The 19,778-nt window shown below is 46.2% G+C and overlaps 1 protein-coding gene across 1 annotated transcript in view; it reads right to left on the minus strand.

The window, feature by feature from the left end:
- Window positions 1–19,778, minus strand: part of LOC106591129 (protein diaphanous homolog 3) — a 764,911-nt gene that overhangs the window by 261,995 nt on the left and 483,138 nt on the right. The window contains 2 exon segments of the mRNA XM_045699589.1: window positions 2,610–2,774; window positions 18,922–19,046. Coding sequence (XP_045555545.1) covers window positions 2,610–2,774; window positions 18,922–19,046 — 290 coding nt within the window.

The raw sequence follows: 19,778 nt of genomic DNA on the forward strand, positions 1-19,778 counted from the left end.
ACATTCTTAAAATAAAGTGGTGATCCTAACTGACCTAAAACAGGGAATTTTTACTAGGATTAAATGTCAGGAATTGGGAAAAACTGAGTTTAAATGTATTTGGCTAAGGTGTATGTAAACTTCCCACTTCAACTGTATGTTTTTAATAAAATCACTGTAAAAAAACAAGCTTCAGCATACATGAAGCCCCCAAAAAATAGCCAATTTAACTAAATGTCTCCCCCAAGGAGAGAAGTTGACAGTAGGAAGAGACCGTAGAAGAGCACAGAGGCTCATGGGATTGAGAAGCGAGAGGAGCGTAGTCGAAGGCGCCACGGGAGTAGAGAACATTAACATTCAGTACCACGCAGGTTAATTCACCAAATTTGAACATTTCAATTATGAAATCATTTAAAATAATAAAAGCAATGAGATTTGTCTCATCGTAGCAGTCAAGTAGAAAATAACATGGCATTTCAAATGTTCAGAGAGAGAGAGGGTACAGAGAGATAGAGAGAGACAAGAGACGAAGAGAGAGACAAAGAGAGAGAAAGACAAAGAGAGAGACAGAGACAGAGTGAGAGTGAGAGAGGGAGGTACAGAGAGAGATAGAGACAAGAGAGGAAGAGAGACAAAGAGAGAGAGACAAAGAGAGAGAAAGACAGAGTGTGAGTGAGAGAGCCTGCCTCTCTTCTGAAAGATTACTCTGAGGCTAACATGCAAGGTTACCACCTTGACCCCATAGATTACAGTTAGTTGATATGGAGACTGATTACAGTTAGTTGATATGGAGACTGATTACAGTTAGTTGATATGGAGACTGATTACAGTTAGTTGATATGGAGATGGAGACAGATTACAGTTAGTTGATATGGAGACTGAGGGAGACAAATTACAGTTAGTTGATATGGAGACAGATTACAGTTAGTTGATATGGAGACGGATTACAGTTAGTTGATATGGAGACTGATTACAGTTAGATGATATGGAGATGGAGGCATATTACAGTTAGTTGATATGGAGATGGAGGCATATTACAGTTAGTTGATAGGGAGACAGATTACAGTTAGTTGATATGGAGACTGAGGGAGACAGATTACAGTTAGTTGATATGGAGACTGAGGGAGACAGATTACAGTTAGTTGATAGGGAGACAGATTACAGTTAGTTGATATGGAGACTGAGGGAGACAGATTACAGTTAGTTGATAGGGAGACATATTATAGTTAGTTGATATGGAGACTGAGGGAGACAGATTACAGTTAGTTGATATGGAGACTGAGGGAGACAGATTACAGTTAGTTGATAGGGAGACATATTATAGTTAGTTGATATGGAGACTGAGGGAGACAGATTACAGTTAGTTGATATGGAGACTGAGGGAGACAGATTACAGTTAGTTGATATGGAGACTGAGGGAGACAAATTACAGTTAGTTGATATGGAGACTGAGGGAGACAGATGACAGTTAGTTGATATGGAGACTGATTACAGTTAGTTGATATGGAGATGGAGGCATATTACAGTTAGTTGATATGGAGATGGAGGCATATTACAGTTAGTTGATATGGAGATGGAGGCATATTACAGTTAGTTGATATGGAGATGGAGGCATATTACAGTTAGTTGATATGGAGATGGAGGCATATTACAGTTAGTTGATATGGAGATGGAGACAGATTACAGTTAGTTGATATGGAGCTGCGGAGACAGATTACAGTTAGTTGATATGGAGACAGATTACAGTTAGTTGATATGGAGACTGAGGGAGACAGATTACAGTTAGTTGATATGGAGACAGATTACAGTTAGTTGATATGGAGACTGAGGGAGACAGATTACAGTTAGTTGATATGGAGACTGAGGGAGACAAATTACAGTTAGTTGATATGGAGACTGAGGGAGACAGATGACAGTTAGTTGATATGGAGACTGATTACAGTTAGTTGATATGGAGATGGAGGCATATTACAGTTAGTTGATATGGAGATGGAGGCATATTACAGTTAGTTGATATGGAGATGGAGGCATATTACAGTTAGTTGATATGGAGATGGAGGCATATTACAGTTAGTTGATATGGAGATGGAGGCATATTACAGTTAGTTGATATGGAGATGGAGACTGATTACAGTTAGTTGATATGGAGCCGGAGACAGATTACAGTTAGTTGATATGGAGACAGATTACAGTTAGTTGATATGGAGACTGAGGGAGACAGATTACAGTTAGTTGATATGGAGACAGATTACAGTTAGTTGATATGGAGACTGAGGGAGACAGATTACAGTTAGTTGATATGGAGACTGAGGGAGACAGATTACAGTTAGTTGATATGGAGACTGAGGGAGACAGATTACAGTTAGTTGATATGGAGACGGATTACAGTTAGTTGATATGGAGACTGAGGGAGACAGATTACAGTTAGTTGATATGGAGACTGAGGGAGACAGATTACAGTTAGTTGATATGGAGACTGAGGGAGACAGATTACAGTTAGTTGATATGGAGACTGAGGGAGACAGATGACAGTTAGTTGATATGGAGACTGAGGGAGACAGATGACAGTTAGTTGATATGGAGAGAATCATATGGTTTAGATAAAGACAGACAGACTGATCTCCACTCACCAGGAACATGGTTCTGAAGCTGCTGAGATCTGTGAATAATTCCTCTACAGAGGTCTTCTTGGAGTCCATAGCAAAGTAGTCCAGCATGTTCTGATAGAGGGTTCCCATGTTGCCGTGCATGATCTTCAGTTTCTGGTACTGCTCTCTGGCCGACGTGGCAAAGCTGTGAAGGTCCAGAGTTAAGGCTGAAACAGGACTGGAGTTAGTGCTTCCTGTATTTTACAATTCCACTTCAGTCATTTAGCAGATGCTAAAGAATAGTCACAGGACTGGAGAGAGAGAGAGAGAGAGAGAGAGAGAGAGGGAGAGAGAGAGAGAGGTAAAGGTGACGACTAAAACACTCAGGAGAGGTCAGGAACAACACACAGGACTAAATGGAGAAGAGAAGAGAAAGAGAGGTAAGAGGTCTCTCTCTCTCTGTACTCTCTGAGAATGAGGAGGGGGAACTACCAGAGAGTCCAATACACATCTCTCTCTCTCTGTACTCTCTGAGGACGAGGAACTACCAGAGAGTCCAATACACATCTCTCTCTTTCTCTGTACTCTCTGAGGACGAGGAACTACCAGAGAGTCCAATACACATCTCTCTTTCTCTGTACTCTCTGAGGACGAGGAACTACCAGAGAGTCCAATACACATCTCTCTCTTTCTCTGTACTCTCTGAGGACGAGGAACTACCAGAGAGTCCAATACACATCTCTCTCTCTCTCTCTCTCTCTGTACTCTCTGAGGACGAGGAACTACCAGAGAGTCCAATACACATCTCTCTCTTTCTCTGTACTCTCTGAGGACGAGGAACTACCAGAGAGTCCAATACACATCTCTCTCTTTCTCTGTACTCTCTGAGGACGAGGAACTACCAGAGAGTCCAATACACATCTCTCTCTCTCTCTGTACTCTCTGAGGACGAGGAACTACCAGAGAGTCCAATACACATCTCTCTCTCTCTCTCTGTACTCTCTGAGGACGAGGAACTACCAGAGAGTCCAATACACATCTCTCTCTCTCTGTACTCTCTGAGGACGAGGAGGTGGATTGACCAGGAGTGTGTTCTAGTGTCCTTCTCTCTTTATATAACACACACACACACACACACACACACACACACACACACACACACACACACACACACACACACAGAGGAGCATGTGCAGCGAGGTGATCAGGCACACAGGAACAAAGGACGGAGAGGAGGAGGAGGGAGAGCCTTTGAAGCAGATGAAAGTGGACTCAACACAACAGAGATAATAGGTAGTGGACTGGTACATACAGGAGGAGAGGAGCAGAGAAGGAGGATGAGGAGGAGATGAGGAGAGGAGGAGGAGATGAGGAGAGGAGGAGGAGATGTGGAGAGGAGGAGATGAGGAGAGGAGGAGGATGAGGAGAGGAGGAGGAGATAAGGAGAGGAGATGAGGAGATGAGGAGAGGAGATGAGGAGGAGAGGAGGAGGAGAGAAGGAGGGAAGGAGGAGGAGAGGAGGAGGCCTTTCCTGTGGCTCAGTTGGTAGAGCATGGTGTTTGCAACGCCAGCATGGTGTGCAACGCCAGGGTTGTGGGTTCGATTCCCACGGGGGGCCAGTACAAAAAATAAAATAAATAAATAATAATACAAAAATGCATGAAATGAAATGTATGAAATGTATGTATTCACTACTGTAAGTCGCTCTGGATAAGAGCGTCTGCTAAATGACTAAAATGTCAAATGAGGAGGAGAGAAGGAGGATGAGAAGGTAGTCTTGGAGAACAGTTGAAGGGGTCAGGGTTGAAGGTTCAGTAAGGATGAACATGTGAGGAGAACAGCAACAGAGCACATCCGTCCAACGACCTGGAGTCAACCAAGCAAACAATCACACACACACACACACACACACACACACACACACACACACACAGACAGACACAATTGAAAATGTCAGCAAAACGTCACTCACTCAAAGATAATTGTGAGACAAACCACCCCTCCTCCTCACCCCTCCCCTAGTCAAAGTCACACCCCTCCTCCTCACCCCTCCCCTAGTCAAAGTCACACCCCTCCTCCTCACCCCTCCCCTAGTCAGTCACACCCCTCCTCCTCACCCCTCCCCTAGTCAGTCACACCCCTCCCCTAGTCAGTCACACCCCTCATCAATATATACAGACTGGTGGGAGGAGCTATAGGAGGAAGGCTCATTGTAATGTCTACAATGGAATCAAAAGTAACGGGGTCCAACATGTGGTTTACAGACATTACAATGAGCCCGTCCTCCTATCGCTCCTCCCACCAGCCTCCTCTGACGTACAGTACCAGTCAACAGTTAGGACACACAGACTCATTCAAGGGTTTTTCTTTATTTTTTACGATTTTCTACATTGTAGAATAATAGTGAAGACATCAAAACTATGAAATAACACATATGGAATCATGTAGTAACCAAAAAAAGTGTTAACCTGTTGGGTCTAGGGGGCAGCATTTGCACGTCTGGATAAAAAAAATGTACCCGATTTAATCTGGTTACTAATCCTACCCAGTAACTAGAATATGCATATACTTATTATATATGGATAGAAAACACTCTAAAGTTTCCAAAACTGTTTGAATGGTGTCTGTGAGTATAACAGAACTCATTTGGCAGGCAAAACCCTGAGACATTTTCTGACAGGAAGTGGATACCTGATGTGTTGTATTGACTTTAAACCTATCCCATTGAAAAACACAGGGGTTTAGGAATATTTTGGCACTTCCTATTGCTTCCACTAGATGTCACCAGCCTTTACAAAGTGTTTTGAGTCTTCTGGAGGGAGATCTGACCGAACAAGAGCCATGGAACGGTGATGTCCCATTAGACACCTGGCGCTACTTCATGTTGGGTACCCTCGTTCCAATACGTTATAAAAGACTATGCATTCGTCCACCTTGAATATTATTCATGTTCTGGTTAAAAAAGGCCCTAATGATTTATGCTATACAACGTTTGACATGTTTGAACGAACGGAAATATATTTTTTCCCCTCGTTCATGACGAGAAGTCCGGCTGGCTTACATCATGTGCTAACGAGACGGAGATTTTTGGACATAAATGATGAGCTTTTTTGAACAAAACTACATTCGTTATGGACCTGTGATACCTGGAAGTGACATCTGATGAAGAGAATCAAAGGTAATGGATTATTTACATAGTATTTTCGATTTTAGATCTCCCCAACATGACGTCTAGTCTGTATCGCAACGCGTATTTTTCTGGGCACAGTGCTCAGATTATTGCAAAGTGTGATTTCCCAGTAAGGTTATTTTTAAATCTGGCAAGTTGATTGCGTTCAAAAGATGTAAATCTATAATTCTTTAAATGACAATATAATATTTTACCAATGTTTTCTAATTTTAATTATTTAATTTGTGACGCTGACTTGACTGCCGGTTATTGGAGGGAAACGATTTCCTCAACATCAATGCCATAGTAAAACGCTGTTTTTGGATATAAATATCAACTTGATAGAACTAAAAATGCATGCATTGTCTAACATAATGTCCTAGGAGTGTCATCTGATGGAGATTGTAAAAGGTTAGTGTATCATTTTAGCTGGTTTTATGGTTTTGGTGACCCTGTCTTTGACTTGACAAAACATTACACACAACTCTTGTAAATGTACTGTCCTAACATACTCTAAATTTATGCTTTCGCCGTAAAACCTTTTTGAAATCGTAAAACGTGGTTAGATTAAGGAGATGTTTATCTTTCAAATGGTGTAACATAGTTGTATTTTTGAAAAATTTGAATTTTGACATTTATTTGGATTCAAATTTGCCGCTCTTGAAATGCACCTGCTGTTGATGGAGTGCACCACGGGTGGCACGCTAGCGTCCCACCTAGCCCCAAGAGGTTAAACAAATTATATATATATATATATATATATATATATATATTTGAGATTTCTTCAAAGTAGCTACCCTTTGCCTTGATGACAGCTTTGCACACTCTTGGCATTCTCTCAACCAGCTTCATGAGGTCGTCACCTGGAACTCCCTCAACCCCCGCAAAAGAAGAAATATAACTGGAAGAATGCCCTGTCATTTTACAAATAAATCTCTTCCTCCCCCTGCTACTACATCTCTTCCTCTTTCTCCCCCCTGCTCTCTCTACATAATCCCCACCCTGAGAAACTCCCCCTCTGTCTCCAACAACAAACTACCAGAAACCCACTCTCCTCACTGGAAAACATATGAGTTGAAAACACTGTACTCTGAGTATAGATGGTAGTAACACGGTGTACTCTGAGTATAGACGGTAGTAACACATTGTACTCTGAGTATAGACGGTAGTAACACGTTGTACTCTGAGTACAGACCGTAGTAACACAGTGTACTCTGAGTACAGACCGTAGTAACACGGTGTACTCTGAGCATAGACAGTAGTAACACGTTGTACTCTGAGCACAGACCGTAGTAACACAGTGTACTCTGAGTACAGACCGTAGTAACACGGTGTACTCTGAGTACAGACCGTAGTAACACGGTGTACTCTGAGTACAGACCGTAGTAACACGGTGTACTCTGAGTACAGACCATAGTAACACGGTGTACTCTGAGTATAGATGGTAGTAACACATTGTACTCTGAGTATAGACGGTAGTAACACGGTGTACTCTGAGTATAGACGGTAGTAACACGGTGTACTCTGAGTACAGACCGTAGTAACACAGTGTACACTGAGTACAGACCGTAGTAACACAGTGTACTCTGAGTACAGACCATAGTAACACGGTGTACTCTGAGTATAGATGGTAGTAACACGGTGTACTCTGAGTATAGATGGTAGTAACACAGTGTACTCTGAGTATAGACCGTAGTAACACGGTGTACTCTGAGTACAGACGGTAATAACATAGTTGTGACCAGATGTCTGTTGGGTAAACAGAAGTCACATGTTTTATGTTGGGGAAAATGAGTTTAGTATAAAATGAATATTTATATTTTGTAATATTTAATCTTTTTTGAAGTGGGTGTTTTCCATACTTCTGATTACTGAGACACACACACACACACACACACACACACACACACACACACACACACACACACACACACACACACACACACACACACACACACACACACAAAGATAAATCAACAAAACGAGCTAAACTCATTGAAGTGAGGAAGCACGATGGATCCTAATCCTAGCTGGAAGGTCAGCCTCCCAGTTCACTAAGACGGTGTCATATTTGTCCTTGGGAACGTTGTTACTAATATCCAGTAGCTTTGATGTCGACTTAAATCACTAATCCCTTTAATGAGGGCAGGCCTTAAACTGGCATCTACACAAAGCCAATCAGATCTGACCAATATCAGTGTGTGGGACTGTTTATGTGAGGGTAGATGTGACTGTTTATGTGAGGGTAGATGTGACTGTTTATGTGAGGGTAGATGTGACTGTTTTATGTGAGGGTAGATGTGACTGTAGATGTGAGGGTAGATGTGCTGCCAATGTGTGTCGCTGTCGCCGTCTTTGTGCATGTTATCTGCATGTGTGTGTATATATATATATATATATATATATATATATATATATATATATATATATATATATATGTGTATATATATATCTGTATATATATATATATATATATATATATATATATATATATATATATATATATATATATATATACACACACATGTGTGTGTGTGTATTTTTGTATGTCCTTATCTGTGTGTAGACCAGAGCAGGTGTGTGGGCTACAGAACGACCCATATATCATGTCAACGTTGGCCTTTTCTAGTCTATCAGCCTTCTCTATGGACTCTGCCAACATTCCCTCTACAGAGTAACACTGCTGCTACGCCAGCCATTCCTCACTGGCTGAGACACGAACACTGCTGAGGACACGTCTAGGTGGGGACACGTCTAGCTGGGGACATGTAACAGCTAGCTCCTTATCCAACAGAAAGGAGAGGGGGGGTATTAAGAAATGGATGAACTGACACAGTGACCAAACTCCAGGTGTAACTATTAGTTTAGTAAATTCATTAATAACAAGGCCGGTGTCGACGGACACGGACACAGACACGCACTCAAAAAACAAAAGGCCAGCTAGCTAAACCTGATAGCTAGCTGACCTGTTAGCAAAGATACCGATCACTGAGGCGCAGCGTAAAACTGGTTATCGTTATGAACACGGACCGTTTTCAGCAACGAGCCGTCTGACCTGTGGTGTGACATTAGCTATCGACTGACGTGCTGATTTGACCAATCGCAATCCATCAACCGACCGTTACCAGGGGAAGGAGGAAGTGTTTTAACCTGTCTGAATAAAAAGGTGGGCGGTAGGTTGAGTTACTGAAGCGTCTTCCTGTAAAGCTGATGGATGAAGGAAGGTGTAGATGAGACGGAGAGAGGTGTGTAAAGGGAGGTACAGCCTCTCTCTCTCTAAACAATCTGTTCCAGAAGGATCACGTTTCAACACCACCATTTTTTAAATGACAGACAGCTGAATTAACCAATTGAGTTGTTTCACCCTGACAGCTGGAAGACGTTTCCCCGCCCCGCTAACAGAGAATGATTCATAATTACTGGTTTCATGAGCAGCCGTGATCACAAATCACGACGTGACGTCGGGCCCCATTTGCATTAAATAGATGTTATTTTATATAGTCAAACGAACAGCAGTGGCGACGTCACGTCCTTCCATCCAGTCTTGACATGCTGGAGTGATGCTTCTATGTAAATGTTGTTGATCAGTAGACTAACATCCTTCCTACATGGAGGGGAAACACATGGTTTGTCATCTGGAGGAACGTAGACTCCACTAATCATCAATAGAACATCAATAAACAACGCAGGACAGTCTCCTATGGAATATTCATTCACCTGTATGGTGAGAAGATCGACGGCATCTCACATTTACACCCAGTTTATCAAGACGTTTACCATTCAAATAACATGATTCCCATTTTGTTGTTATGCAGTTATTAATTATTACCATAATCACATGTATTGTTTAATTGAATGTGTGGATTAATGTCTACATGGCTGTCTGGGACACTGTAGCAGAACATGTTGAAATGTAATGACACAGAATATTGGACATCGGCCCCTTGACCCCTAAAAATCACTAAATAAATACACGTGAGGGCCTCATCTCTCACTCTGTTCTCCCCTCAATCTCTCCGTTCCTCCCTCAATCTCTCCGTTCCCCCCTCAATCTCTCCGTTCCCCCCTCAATCACTCTGTTCCCCCCTCAATCTCTCCGTTCCCCCTCAATCTCTCCGTTCCCCCTCAATCTCTCCGTTCCCCCCTCAATCTCTCCGTTCCCCCCTCAATCTCTCTGTTCCCCCCTCAATCACTCCGTTCCCCCTCAATCTCTCCGTTCCCCCTCAATCTCTCCGTTCTCCCCTCAATCTCTCCGTTCCTCCCTCAATCTCTCCGTTCCCCCTCAATCTCTCCGTTTCCCCCTCAATCACTCCGTTCCCCCTCAATCTCTCTGTTCCCCCTCAATCTCTCTGTTCTCCCCTCAATCTCTCTGTTCCCCCCTCAATCACTCTGTTCTCCCCTCAATCTCTCCGTTCCTCCCTCAATCTCTCCGTTCCCCCCTCAATCACTCCGTTCCCACCTCAATCTCTCCGTTCCCCCTCAATCTCTCCATTCCCCCTCAATCTCTCCGTTTCCCCCTCAATCACTCCGTTCCCCCTCAATCTCTCCGTTCCCCCTCAATCACTCTGTTCCCCCCAATCTCTCTGTTCCCCCTCAATCACTCTGTTCCCCCTCAATCTCTCCGTTCTCCCCTCAATCTCTCCGTTCCTCCCTCAATCTCTCCGTTCCCCCTCAATCACTCCGTTCCCCCTCAATCACTCCGTTCCCACCTCAATCTCTCCGTTCCCCCTCAATCTCTCCGTTCCCCCTCAATCTCTCCGTTCTCCCTCAATCACTCCGTTTCCCCCCTCAATCACTCTGTTCCCCCTCAATCTCTCCGTTCCTCCCTCAATCACTCCGTTCCCCCCTCAATCACTCTGTTCCCCCTCAATCTCTCTGTTCCCCCTCAATCTCTCTGTTCCCCCTCAATCTCTCTGTTCCCCCTCAATCTCTCTGTTCCCCCTCAATCTCTCCGTTCCTCCCTCAATCTCTCCGTTCCCCCAACTCCCCCTCAATCACTCTGTTCCCACCTCAATCTCTCCGTTCCCCCTCAATCTCTCCGTTCCCCCTCAATCTCTCCGTTCTCCCTCAATCACTCCGTTCCCCCCTCAATCACTCTGTTCCCCCTCAATCTCTCCGTTCCTCCCTCAATCACTCTGTTCCCCCCTCAATCACTCTGTTCCCCCTCAATCTCTCTGTTCCCCCTCAATCTCTCTGTTCCCCCTCAATCTCTCTGTTCCCCCTCAATCTCTCCGTTCCCCCTCAATCTCTCCGTTCCCCCTCAATCTCTCCGTTCTCCCCTCAATCTCTCCGTTCTCCCTCAATCTCTCCGTTCCTCCCCTCAATCTCTCCGTTTCCCCCTCAATCTCTCCGTTCCCCCCTCAATCTCTCTGTTCCCCCTCAATCTCTCTGTTCCCCCTCAATCTCTCTGTTCCCCCTCAATATCTCTGTTCCCCCTCAATCTCTCCGTTCCCCCTCAATCTCTCCGTCCCTCCCTCAATCTCTCCGTCCCTCCCTCAATCTCTCCGTTCCTCCCTCAATCACTCTGTTCCCCCTCAATCTCTCCGTTCCTCCCTCAATCACTCCGTTCCCCCCTCAATCTCTCCGTTCCCCCCTCAATCTCTCCGTTCCCCCTCAATCTCTCCGTTCCGCCTCAATCACTCCGTTCCCCCTCAATCTCTCCGTTCCTCCCTCAATCACTCTGTTCCCCCTCAATCTCTCTGTTCCCCCTCAATCACTCTGTTCCCCCTCAATCTCTCCGTTCTCCCCTCAATCTCTCCGTTCCTCCCTCAATCTCTCCGTTCCCCCTCAATCACTCTGTTCCCACCTCAATCTCTCCGTTCCCCCTCAATCTCTCCGTTCCCCCTCAATCACTCTGTTCCCCCCTCAATCTCTCCGTTCCCCCTCAATCACTCTGTTCCCCCTCAATCTCTCTGTTCCCCTCAATCTCTCTGTTCCCCCTCAATCTCTCTGTTCCCCCTCAATCTCTCTGTTCCCCCTCAATCTCTCTGTTCCCCCCTCAATCTCTCCGTTCTCCCTCAATCACTCCGTTCTCCCCTCAATCTCTCCGTTCCTCCCTCAATCTCTCCGTTCCCCCTCAATCTCTCTGTTCCCCCTCAATCTCTCTGTTTCCCCTCAATCTCTCTGTTCCCCCTCAATCTCTCTGTTCCCCCTCAATCTCTCTGTTCCCCCTCAATCTCTCCGTTCCTCCCTCAATCTCTCCGTCCCTCCCTCAATCTCTCCGTCCCTCCCTCAATCTCTCCGTCCCTCCCTCAATCTCTCCGTCCCTCCCTCAATCTCTCCGTTCCCTCTCAATCTCTCCGTTCCTCCCTCAATCACTCTGTTCCCCCCTCAATCTCTCCGTTCCTCCCTCAATCACTCTGTTCCCCCCTCAATCTCTCCGTTCCTCACTCTCTATCCCAAATTACAGCTCAATTGATGGCACTATTTTATGTCTGGTCCGGGCTGCCCTCTTCCTTCCTCTCCATCTCTCTAGTACGGGCTGCCCTCTTCCTTCCTCTCCATCTCTCTAGTACGGGCTGCCCTCTTCCTCCCTCTCCATCTCTCTAGTACGGGCTGCCCTCTTCCTTCCTCTCCATCTCTCTAGTACGGGCTGCCCTCTTCCTTCCTCTCCATCTCTCTAGTACGGGCTGCCCTCTTCCTTCCTCTCCATCTCTCTAGTACGGGCTGCCCTCTTCCTTCCTCTCCATCTCTCTAGTACGGGCTGCCCTCTTCCTCCTCTCCATCTCTCTAGTACGGGCTGCCCTCTTCCTTCCTCTCCATCTCTCTGGTCCGGGCTGCCCTCTTCCTTCCTCTCCATCTCTCTAGTACGGGCTGCCCTCTTCCTCCCTCTCCATCTCTCTGGTCCGGGCTGCCCTCTTCCTTCCTCTCCATCTCTCTGGTACGGGCTGCCCTCTTCCTTCCTCTCCATCTCTCTAGTACGGGCTGCCCTCTTCCTCCCTCTCCATCTCTCTAGTACGGGCTGCCCTCTTCCTTCCTCTCCATCTCTCTAGTACGGGCTGCCCTCTTCCTCACTCTCCATCTCTCTAGTACGGGCTGCCCTCTTCCTTCCTCTCCATCTCTCTGGTACGGGCTGCCCTCTTCCTCCCTCTCCATCTCTCTGGTACGGGCTGCCCTCTTCCTCCCTCTCCATCTCTCTGGTACGGGCTGCCCTCTTCCTCCCTCTCCATCTCTCTAGTACGGGCTGCCCTCTTCCTTCCTCTCCATCTCTCTAGTACGGGCTGCCCTCTTCCTCCCTCTCCATCTCTCTAGTACGGGCTGCCCTCTTCCTCCCTCTCCATCTCTCTAGTACGGGCTGCCCTCTTCCTTCCTCTCCATCTCTCTAGTACGGGCTGCCCTCTTCCTTCCTCTCCATCTCTCTGGTACGGGCTGCCCTCTTCCTTCCTCTCCATCTCTCTAGTACGGGCTGCCCTCTTCCTTCCTCTCCATCTCTCTAGTACGGGCTGCCCTCTTCCTCCCTCTCCATCTCTCTAGTACGGGCTGCCCTCTTCCTTCCTCTCCATCTCTCTAGTACGGGCTGCCCTCTTCCTCCCTCTCCATCTCTCTAGTACGGGCTGCCCTCTTCCTCCCTCTCCATCTCTCTAGTACGGGCTGCCCTCTTCCTTCCTCTCCATCTCTCTAGTACGGGCTGCCCTCTTCCTTCCTCTCCATCTCTCTAGTACGGGCTGCCCTCTTCCTCCCTCTCCATCTCTCTGAGTACGGGCTGCCCTCTTCCTTCCTCTCCATCTCTCTAGTACGGGCTGCCCTCTTCCTTCCCTCTCCATCTCTCTAGTACGGGCTGCCCTCTTCCTTCCTCTCCATCTCTCTGGTACGGGCTGCCCTCTTCCTTCCCTCTCCATCTCTCTGGTACGGGCTGCCCTCTTCCTTCCTCTCCATCTCTCTGGTACGGGCTGCCCTCTTCCTTCCTCTCCATCTCTCTAGTACGGGCTGCCCTCTTCCTCCCTCTCCATCTCTCTAGTACGGGCTGCCCTCTTCCTCCCTCTCCATCTCTCTGGTATGGGCTATGCTCCCTCTCCATCCCTTCCTCCCTCTTGACTGGCTGGGTAAACTCTGCTACTTAATAGGTGCTGCTCTCAAATTGACCAGCATGAGGAGTGACACACCCACCCACCCACCCACCCACCCACCCACCCACCCACCCACCCACACACACACACACACACACACACACACACACACACACACACACACACACGCACGCACACACACACACACACACACACACACACACACTGAGACAGAGGAACAACACACACACAGACAGAGGAACAACACACACACACTCACTGAGACAGAGGAACAACACACACACACACTGAGACAGAGGAACAACACACACACACACACTGAGACAGAGGGACAACACACACACACTGAGACAGAGGGACAACACACACACACTGAGACAGAGGGACAACACACACACACTGAGACAGAGGAACAACACACACACACACACACACACACACACACACACACACACACACACACGGTTGCCTTATTTTGAGAAGTGAGAAGTGGGGTCTAAAAGTTCCTGCTGTATAAGGGCTGAGGAATTAGAGTATGATATCTAAGGAGATGGAGAAAACACCTGTCTCAGGATTACATCTTCAAACTAAGGGCAAACATGGCATCCGTGACAGGAGATGCGTTCATCGATGATCTATACGGGTAAGATAGTCTAGCTAGCTACATTTTCAGATATGACACTTTCTTAATTATGACCAGGATGGGTTGATAATATGACCAGGATGGGTTGTTAATATAACCAGAATGAGTTGATAATATGACCAGGATGGGTTGATAATATGGGTTGATAATCTGACCAGGATGGGTTGATAATCTGACCAGGATGGGTTGTTGATATGACCAGGATGGGTGGATAATATGACCAGGATGGGTGGATAATATGACCAGGATGGGTGGATAATATGACCAGGATGGGTGGATAATATGACCAGGATGGGTTGATAATATGACCAGGATGGGTGGATAATATGACCAGGATGGGTGGATAATATGACCAGGATGGGTGGATAATATGACCAGGATGGGTGGATAATATGACCAGAATGGGTTGATGATATGACCAGGATGGGTGGATAATATGACCAGGATGGGTGGATAATATGACCAGGATTGGTTGTTGATGTGACCAGGATGGGATGATATGACCAGGATGGGATGATATGACCAGGATGGGTTGTTGATATGACCAGGATGGGTTGATAATATGACCAGGATGGGATGATAATATGACCAGGATGGGTTGTTGATATGACCAGGATGGGTTGATAATATGACCAGGATGGGTGGATAATATGACCAGGATGGGTTGATAATATGACCAGGATGGGTTGATGATATGTCCAGGATGGGTGGATATTATGACCAAGATGGGTGGATATTATGACCAGGATGGGTTGTTGATGTGACCAGGATGGGTTGTTGATGTGACCAGGATGGGATGATAATATGACCAGGATGGGATGATAATATGACCAGGATGGGTTGATGATATGACCAGGATGGGTGGATATTATGACCAGGATGGGTGGATATTATGACCAGGATGGGTTGTTGATGTGACCAGGATGGGATGATAATATGACCAGGATGGGATGATAATATGACCAGGATGGGATGATACTATGACCAGGATGGGTTGTTGATGTGACCAGGATGGGTTGTTGATATGACCAGGATGGGTTGATAATATGACCAGTATTGTACCAACTGGCTTCTCGACAACGAAAAGAAAGTTGATATGAACAGGAGAGAAATGCTGGTTTCAACGGCATATGAGGAAGTCTTTATAAAATAATTGCCCCCCACATATCTAAGGTCAAATTTTGCCTTGTCTGAAGGTAAGACATACCTCATAATATGAAGTAAAAACGTTCAGGTTTTCAATCAATTTAGTATGTTTTCAAAATGCCTAGTGCCTTCAGCTCACAAAGCAACGGGTGATGCTCTGATAGCCTGTTGCCTCCAGGATGAACATGAACGGCGAATCCGAGGCGCGCTTTAATTACCAGATGAGAAATAAAGACAGTAGCGATTTTTAAATCGAGTCTATCAGAACAGTTTTTTAACAGGCGACTGGTGTGATAAACACGTTTCACTCCAGCAGCAACGAGCTGTTTGACAAGTGTCCCGCTCAGAATAGGCTCTGAGTGATAAATAAGACACACACACACACACACACACACACACACACACACACACACACACACACACACACACACACACACACACACACACACACACACACACACACACACACACACACACACACACACACACACACACACACACACACACACACACGCGGTGGTGAACTGCAGGAGAGGAGAATGCCCAGTAGTCCAGGACGTGGAGGAGCTGCTGCTGAGGGTTCCTTCATTAAAATGATCACAGTTATTTTTGGGGAAAACAAACAGTCAGAAAACACAGATTTTCAGTCGGAGGTCAATCCTTTTTTCATGTCTTCTTCATCTCTTCTCCTGATTACAATTAGTAGGAGACTGGGATGGAAAATAATTGCTTTCAGTCAAATAACAGAGAAAGAGAGGGATGGAGAGATATGGAGAGAGAGATGGAGAGGGGAAGAGTAATTCCACAGGGTTATAGCAGACTAGTGAGAGGATGAGAGAGAGAGACAGAGAGAGAGAGAGGAAGAGTAATTCCACAGGGTTATAGCAGACTAGTGAGAGGATGAGAGAGAGAGACAGAGAGAGAGAGAGAGGAAGAGTAATTCCACAGGGTTATAGCAGGCTAGTGAGAGGATGAGAGAGAGACAGAGAGAGAGAGAGAGAGAGAGAGAGAGAGAGAGAGAGATGGAGAGGGGAAGAGTAATTCCACAGGGTTAAGCAGACTAGTGAGAGGATGAGAGAGAGACAGAAAAAAAAAAAGGGTCACAGGGTTATAGCAGACTAGTGAGAGGATGAGAGAGAGAGAGAGAGAGAGAGAGAGAGAGAGAGAGAGAGAGAGAGAGAGAGAGAGAGAGAGAGAGAGAGAGAGAGAGAGATGGAGAGGGGAAGAGTAATTCCACAGGGTTATAGCAGACTAGTGAGAGGATGAGAGAGAGAGACAGAGAGAGAGAGAGAGAGAGAGGAAGAGTAATTCCACAGGGTTATAGCAGACTAGTGAGAGGATGAGAGAGAGAGACAGAGAGAGAGAGAGAGAGAGGAAGAGTAATTCCACAGGGTTATAGCAGACTAGTGAGAGGATGAGAGAGAGAGACAGAGAGAGAGAGAGAGAGAGAGGAAGAGTAATTCCACAGGGTTATAGCAGACTAGTGAGAGGATGAGAGAGAGAGACAGAGAGAGAGGGGAAGAGGAGCGGCAGACCACTGTGACCTGTGGATGAGAACAGTCGTTGTTTGGGTCTCTGGAAGGTTCTATCATGGTCCTGGAGGGTTGTAGAAAGTTCAGAACATTTATAATCCTAATGAATTATGGGTACTGTGGGTCTGGCGTCTCTGCAGTGATGCACCCTGGGTCTGCTGCAGCTGGCAGCTGTCAGTGACTGCCACACTGTGAGAGACGCTGTGCAGGAACATGCTGTCTGCTCTTTGATATGTATGAGATGCTGTGGGAGGAAGGAGAATCAAAGCACAGTCAATGAGGACACCGGTCTACTGAATGGACCTAGGTGAGACACACACACACACACACACACACACACACACACACACACACACACACACACACACACACACACACACACACACACACACACACACACACACACACACACACACACACACACACACACACGTCGGCTACAGATGGAAACACACAAACGTGCAAACAGACACATGTACAGTGGCAGGAATAAAGGGCTGGTCTGGTGAGCTGTAATGACATTGGGTGATGCTGAGTGATGTAGAGGTAAGGTCCAGAGACCGCTGGGGTCAACCCAGTCAGAGAGGACCAGTCTGTTCTGACTACCAGACAGCCAGTCAGAGAGGACCAGTCTGTTCTGACTACCAGACAGCCAGTCAGAGAGGACCAGTCTGTTCTGACTACCAGACAGCCAGTCAGAGAGGACCAGTCTGTTCTGACTACCAGACAGCCAGTCAGAGAGGACCAGTCTGTTCTGACTACCAGACAGCCAGTCAGAGAGGACCAGTCTGGGGACAGTGAGGGCTCAGGGTCTGTTCTGACTACCAGGCAGCCAGTCACAGTCAGGTCTATTGATGAACATAACACGAGAGACGACAGGTCAGGGACTACACTGTTCACGACACCTCTGGACACCCCTGGACAGGGCCTTGGGGCTGGCATGTCAACTAGAAAACCTCAGGGCCAGAGAGGACTAAATCATTAACATAGATCTGTCAACTACGGAGAAAGATCACTGACACAGAGCTAACTAACATAGATCTGTCAACTATGGAGAAAGATCACTGACACAGAAGTAATTAACATAGATCTGTCAACTACGGAGAAAGATCACTGACACAGAGCTAACTAACATAGATCTGTCAACTATGGAGAAAGATCACTGACACAGAAGTAATTAACATAGATCTCTCAACTATGGAGAAAGATCACTGACACAGAGCTAACTAACATAGATCTGTCAAATATGGAGAAAGATCACTGACACATAAGTAATTAACATAGATCTGTCAACTACGGAGAAAGATCACGGACACAGAGCTAATTAACATAGATCTGTCAACTATGGAGAAAGATTACTGACACATAATAGCTGGGAATTAACAGAGGATGCTGTCAACTACGGAGAAAGATCACGGACACAGAGCTAATTAACATAGATCTGTCAACTATGGAGAAAGATTACTTTCACAGCAGACATAATCAGAGAGCTGGGGATTTAGACAGAGGCATGGTGTTGAAGTCAGAGAGATGGGGGTTTAGACAGAGGCATGGTGTTGAAGTCAGAGAGCTGGGGGTTTAGACAGAGGCATGGTGTTGAAGTCAGAGAGATGGGGGTTTAGACAGAGGCATGGTGTTGAAGTCAGAGAGATGGGGGTTTAGACAGAGGCATGGTGTTGAAGTCAGAGAGATGGGGGTTTAGACAGAGGCATGGTGTTGAAGTCAGAGAGATGGGGGTTTAGACAGAGGCATGGTGTTGAAGTCAGAGAGCTGGGTTTGAGTGTGTGTGTGTATGTGTATGTGTGTGTGTGTGTATTCTGTCAGAAGTAAAGGATATGGACATCTTGGTAGTGAACAGATCTTCAGTGTCGTCAGGACAGGAAAAGGTGTCCAGGTCTCTCTCTAGTTGGACCAGCTGTCTCTCCATCTGAACTAGGTTCTTCTCCAGGGACTCCGCTGAGACTACACACACACACACACACACACACACACACACACACACACACACACACACACACACACACAGAGGAAAGTTTAAACAATGTACTCAGAAGACACCAAGGTGAGGGGTGTTGTATTATAATCTATCTGGTTCTGGTTCTGAGTCTCCAGTGAGGAGTGTTGTATTATAATCTATCTGGTTCTGGTTCTGAGTCTCCAGTGAGGAGTGTTGTATTATAATCTATCTGGTTCTGGTTCTGAGTCTCCAGTGAGGAGTGATTTTGTGAGTGAGAGAGAGAGAGAGAGAGAGAGAGAGAGAGAGAGAGAGAGAGAGAGAGAGAGAGAGAGAGAGAGAGAGACAGAGAGAGAGACAGAGAGTGAGTGAGAGTGGGAGAGAGAGACAGAGAGAGAGACAGAGAGAGAGACAGAGAGAGTGAGAGAGAGAGAGAGAGACAGAGAGAGAGAGAGACAGAGAGAGAGACAGAGAGAGAGAGAGAGAGAGAGAGAGACAGAGAGAGAGAGAGAGACAGAGAGAGAGACAGAGAGTGAGTGAGAGTGGGAGAGAGAGACAGAGAGAGAGACAGAGAGAGAGACAGAGAGGGTGAGAGAGGGAGAGAGAGACAGAGAGAGAGAGTGAGAGATGTCCTGTCTGCCACTAAACACTAATCTAGAACATGACTCATTATCATGTGAACACAAAGCAGGAAACTGCTGAGATGGCTACAAGTCCTTTTTAAAGTCCCATTTCTAACA

The sequence above is a fragment of the Salmo salar genome, chromosome ssa17, assembly GCF_905237065.1.
Source record: "Salmo salar chromosome ssa17, Ssal_v3.1, whole genome shotgun sequence".
Taxonomy (NCBI): Eukaryota; Metazoa; Chordata; class Actinopteri; order Salmoniformes; family Salmonidae; genus Salmo; species Salmo salar.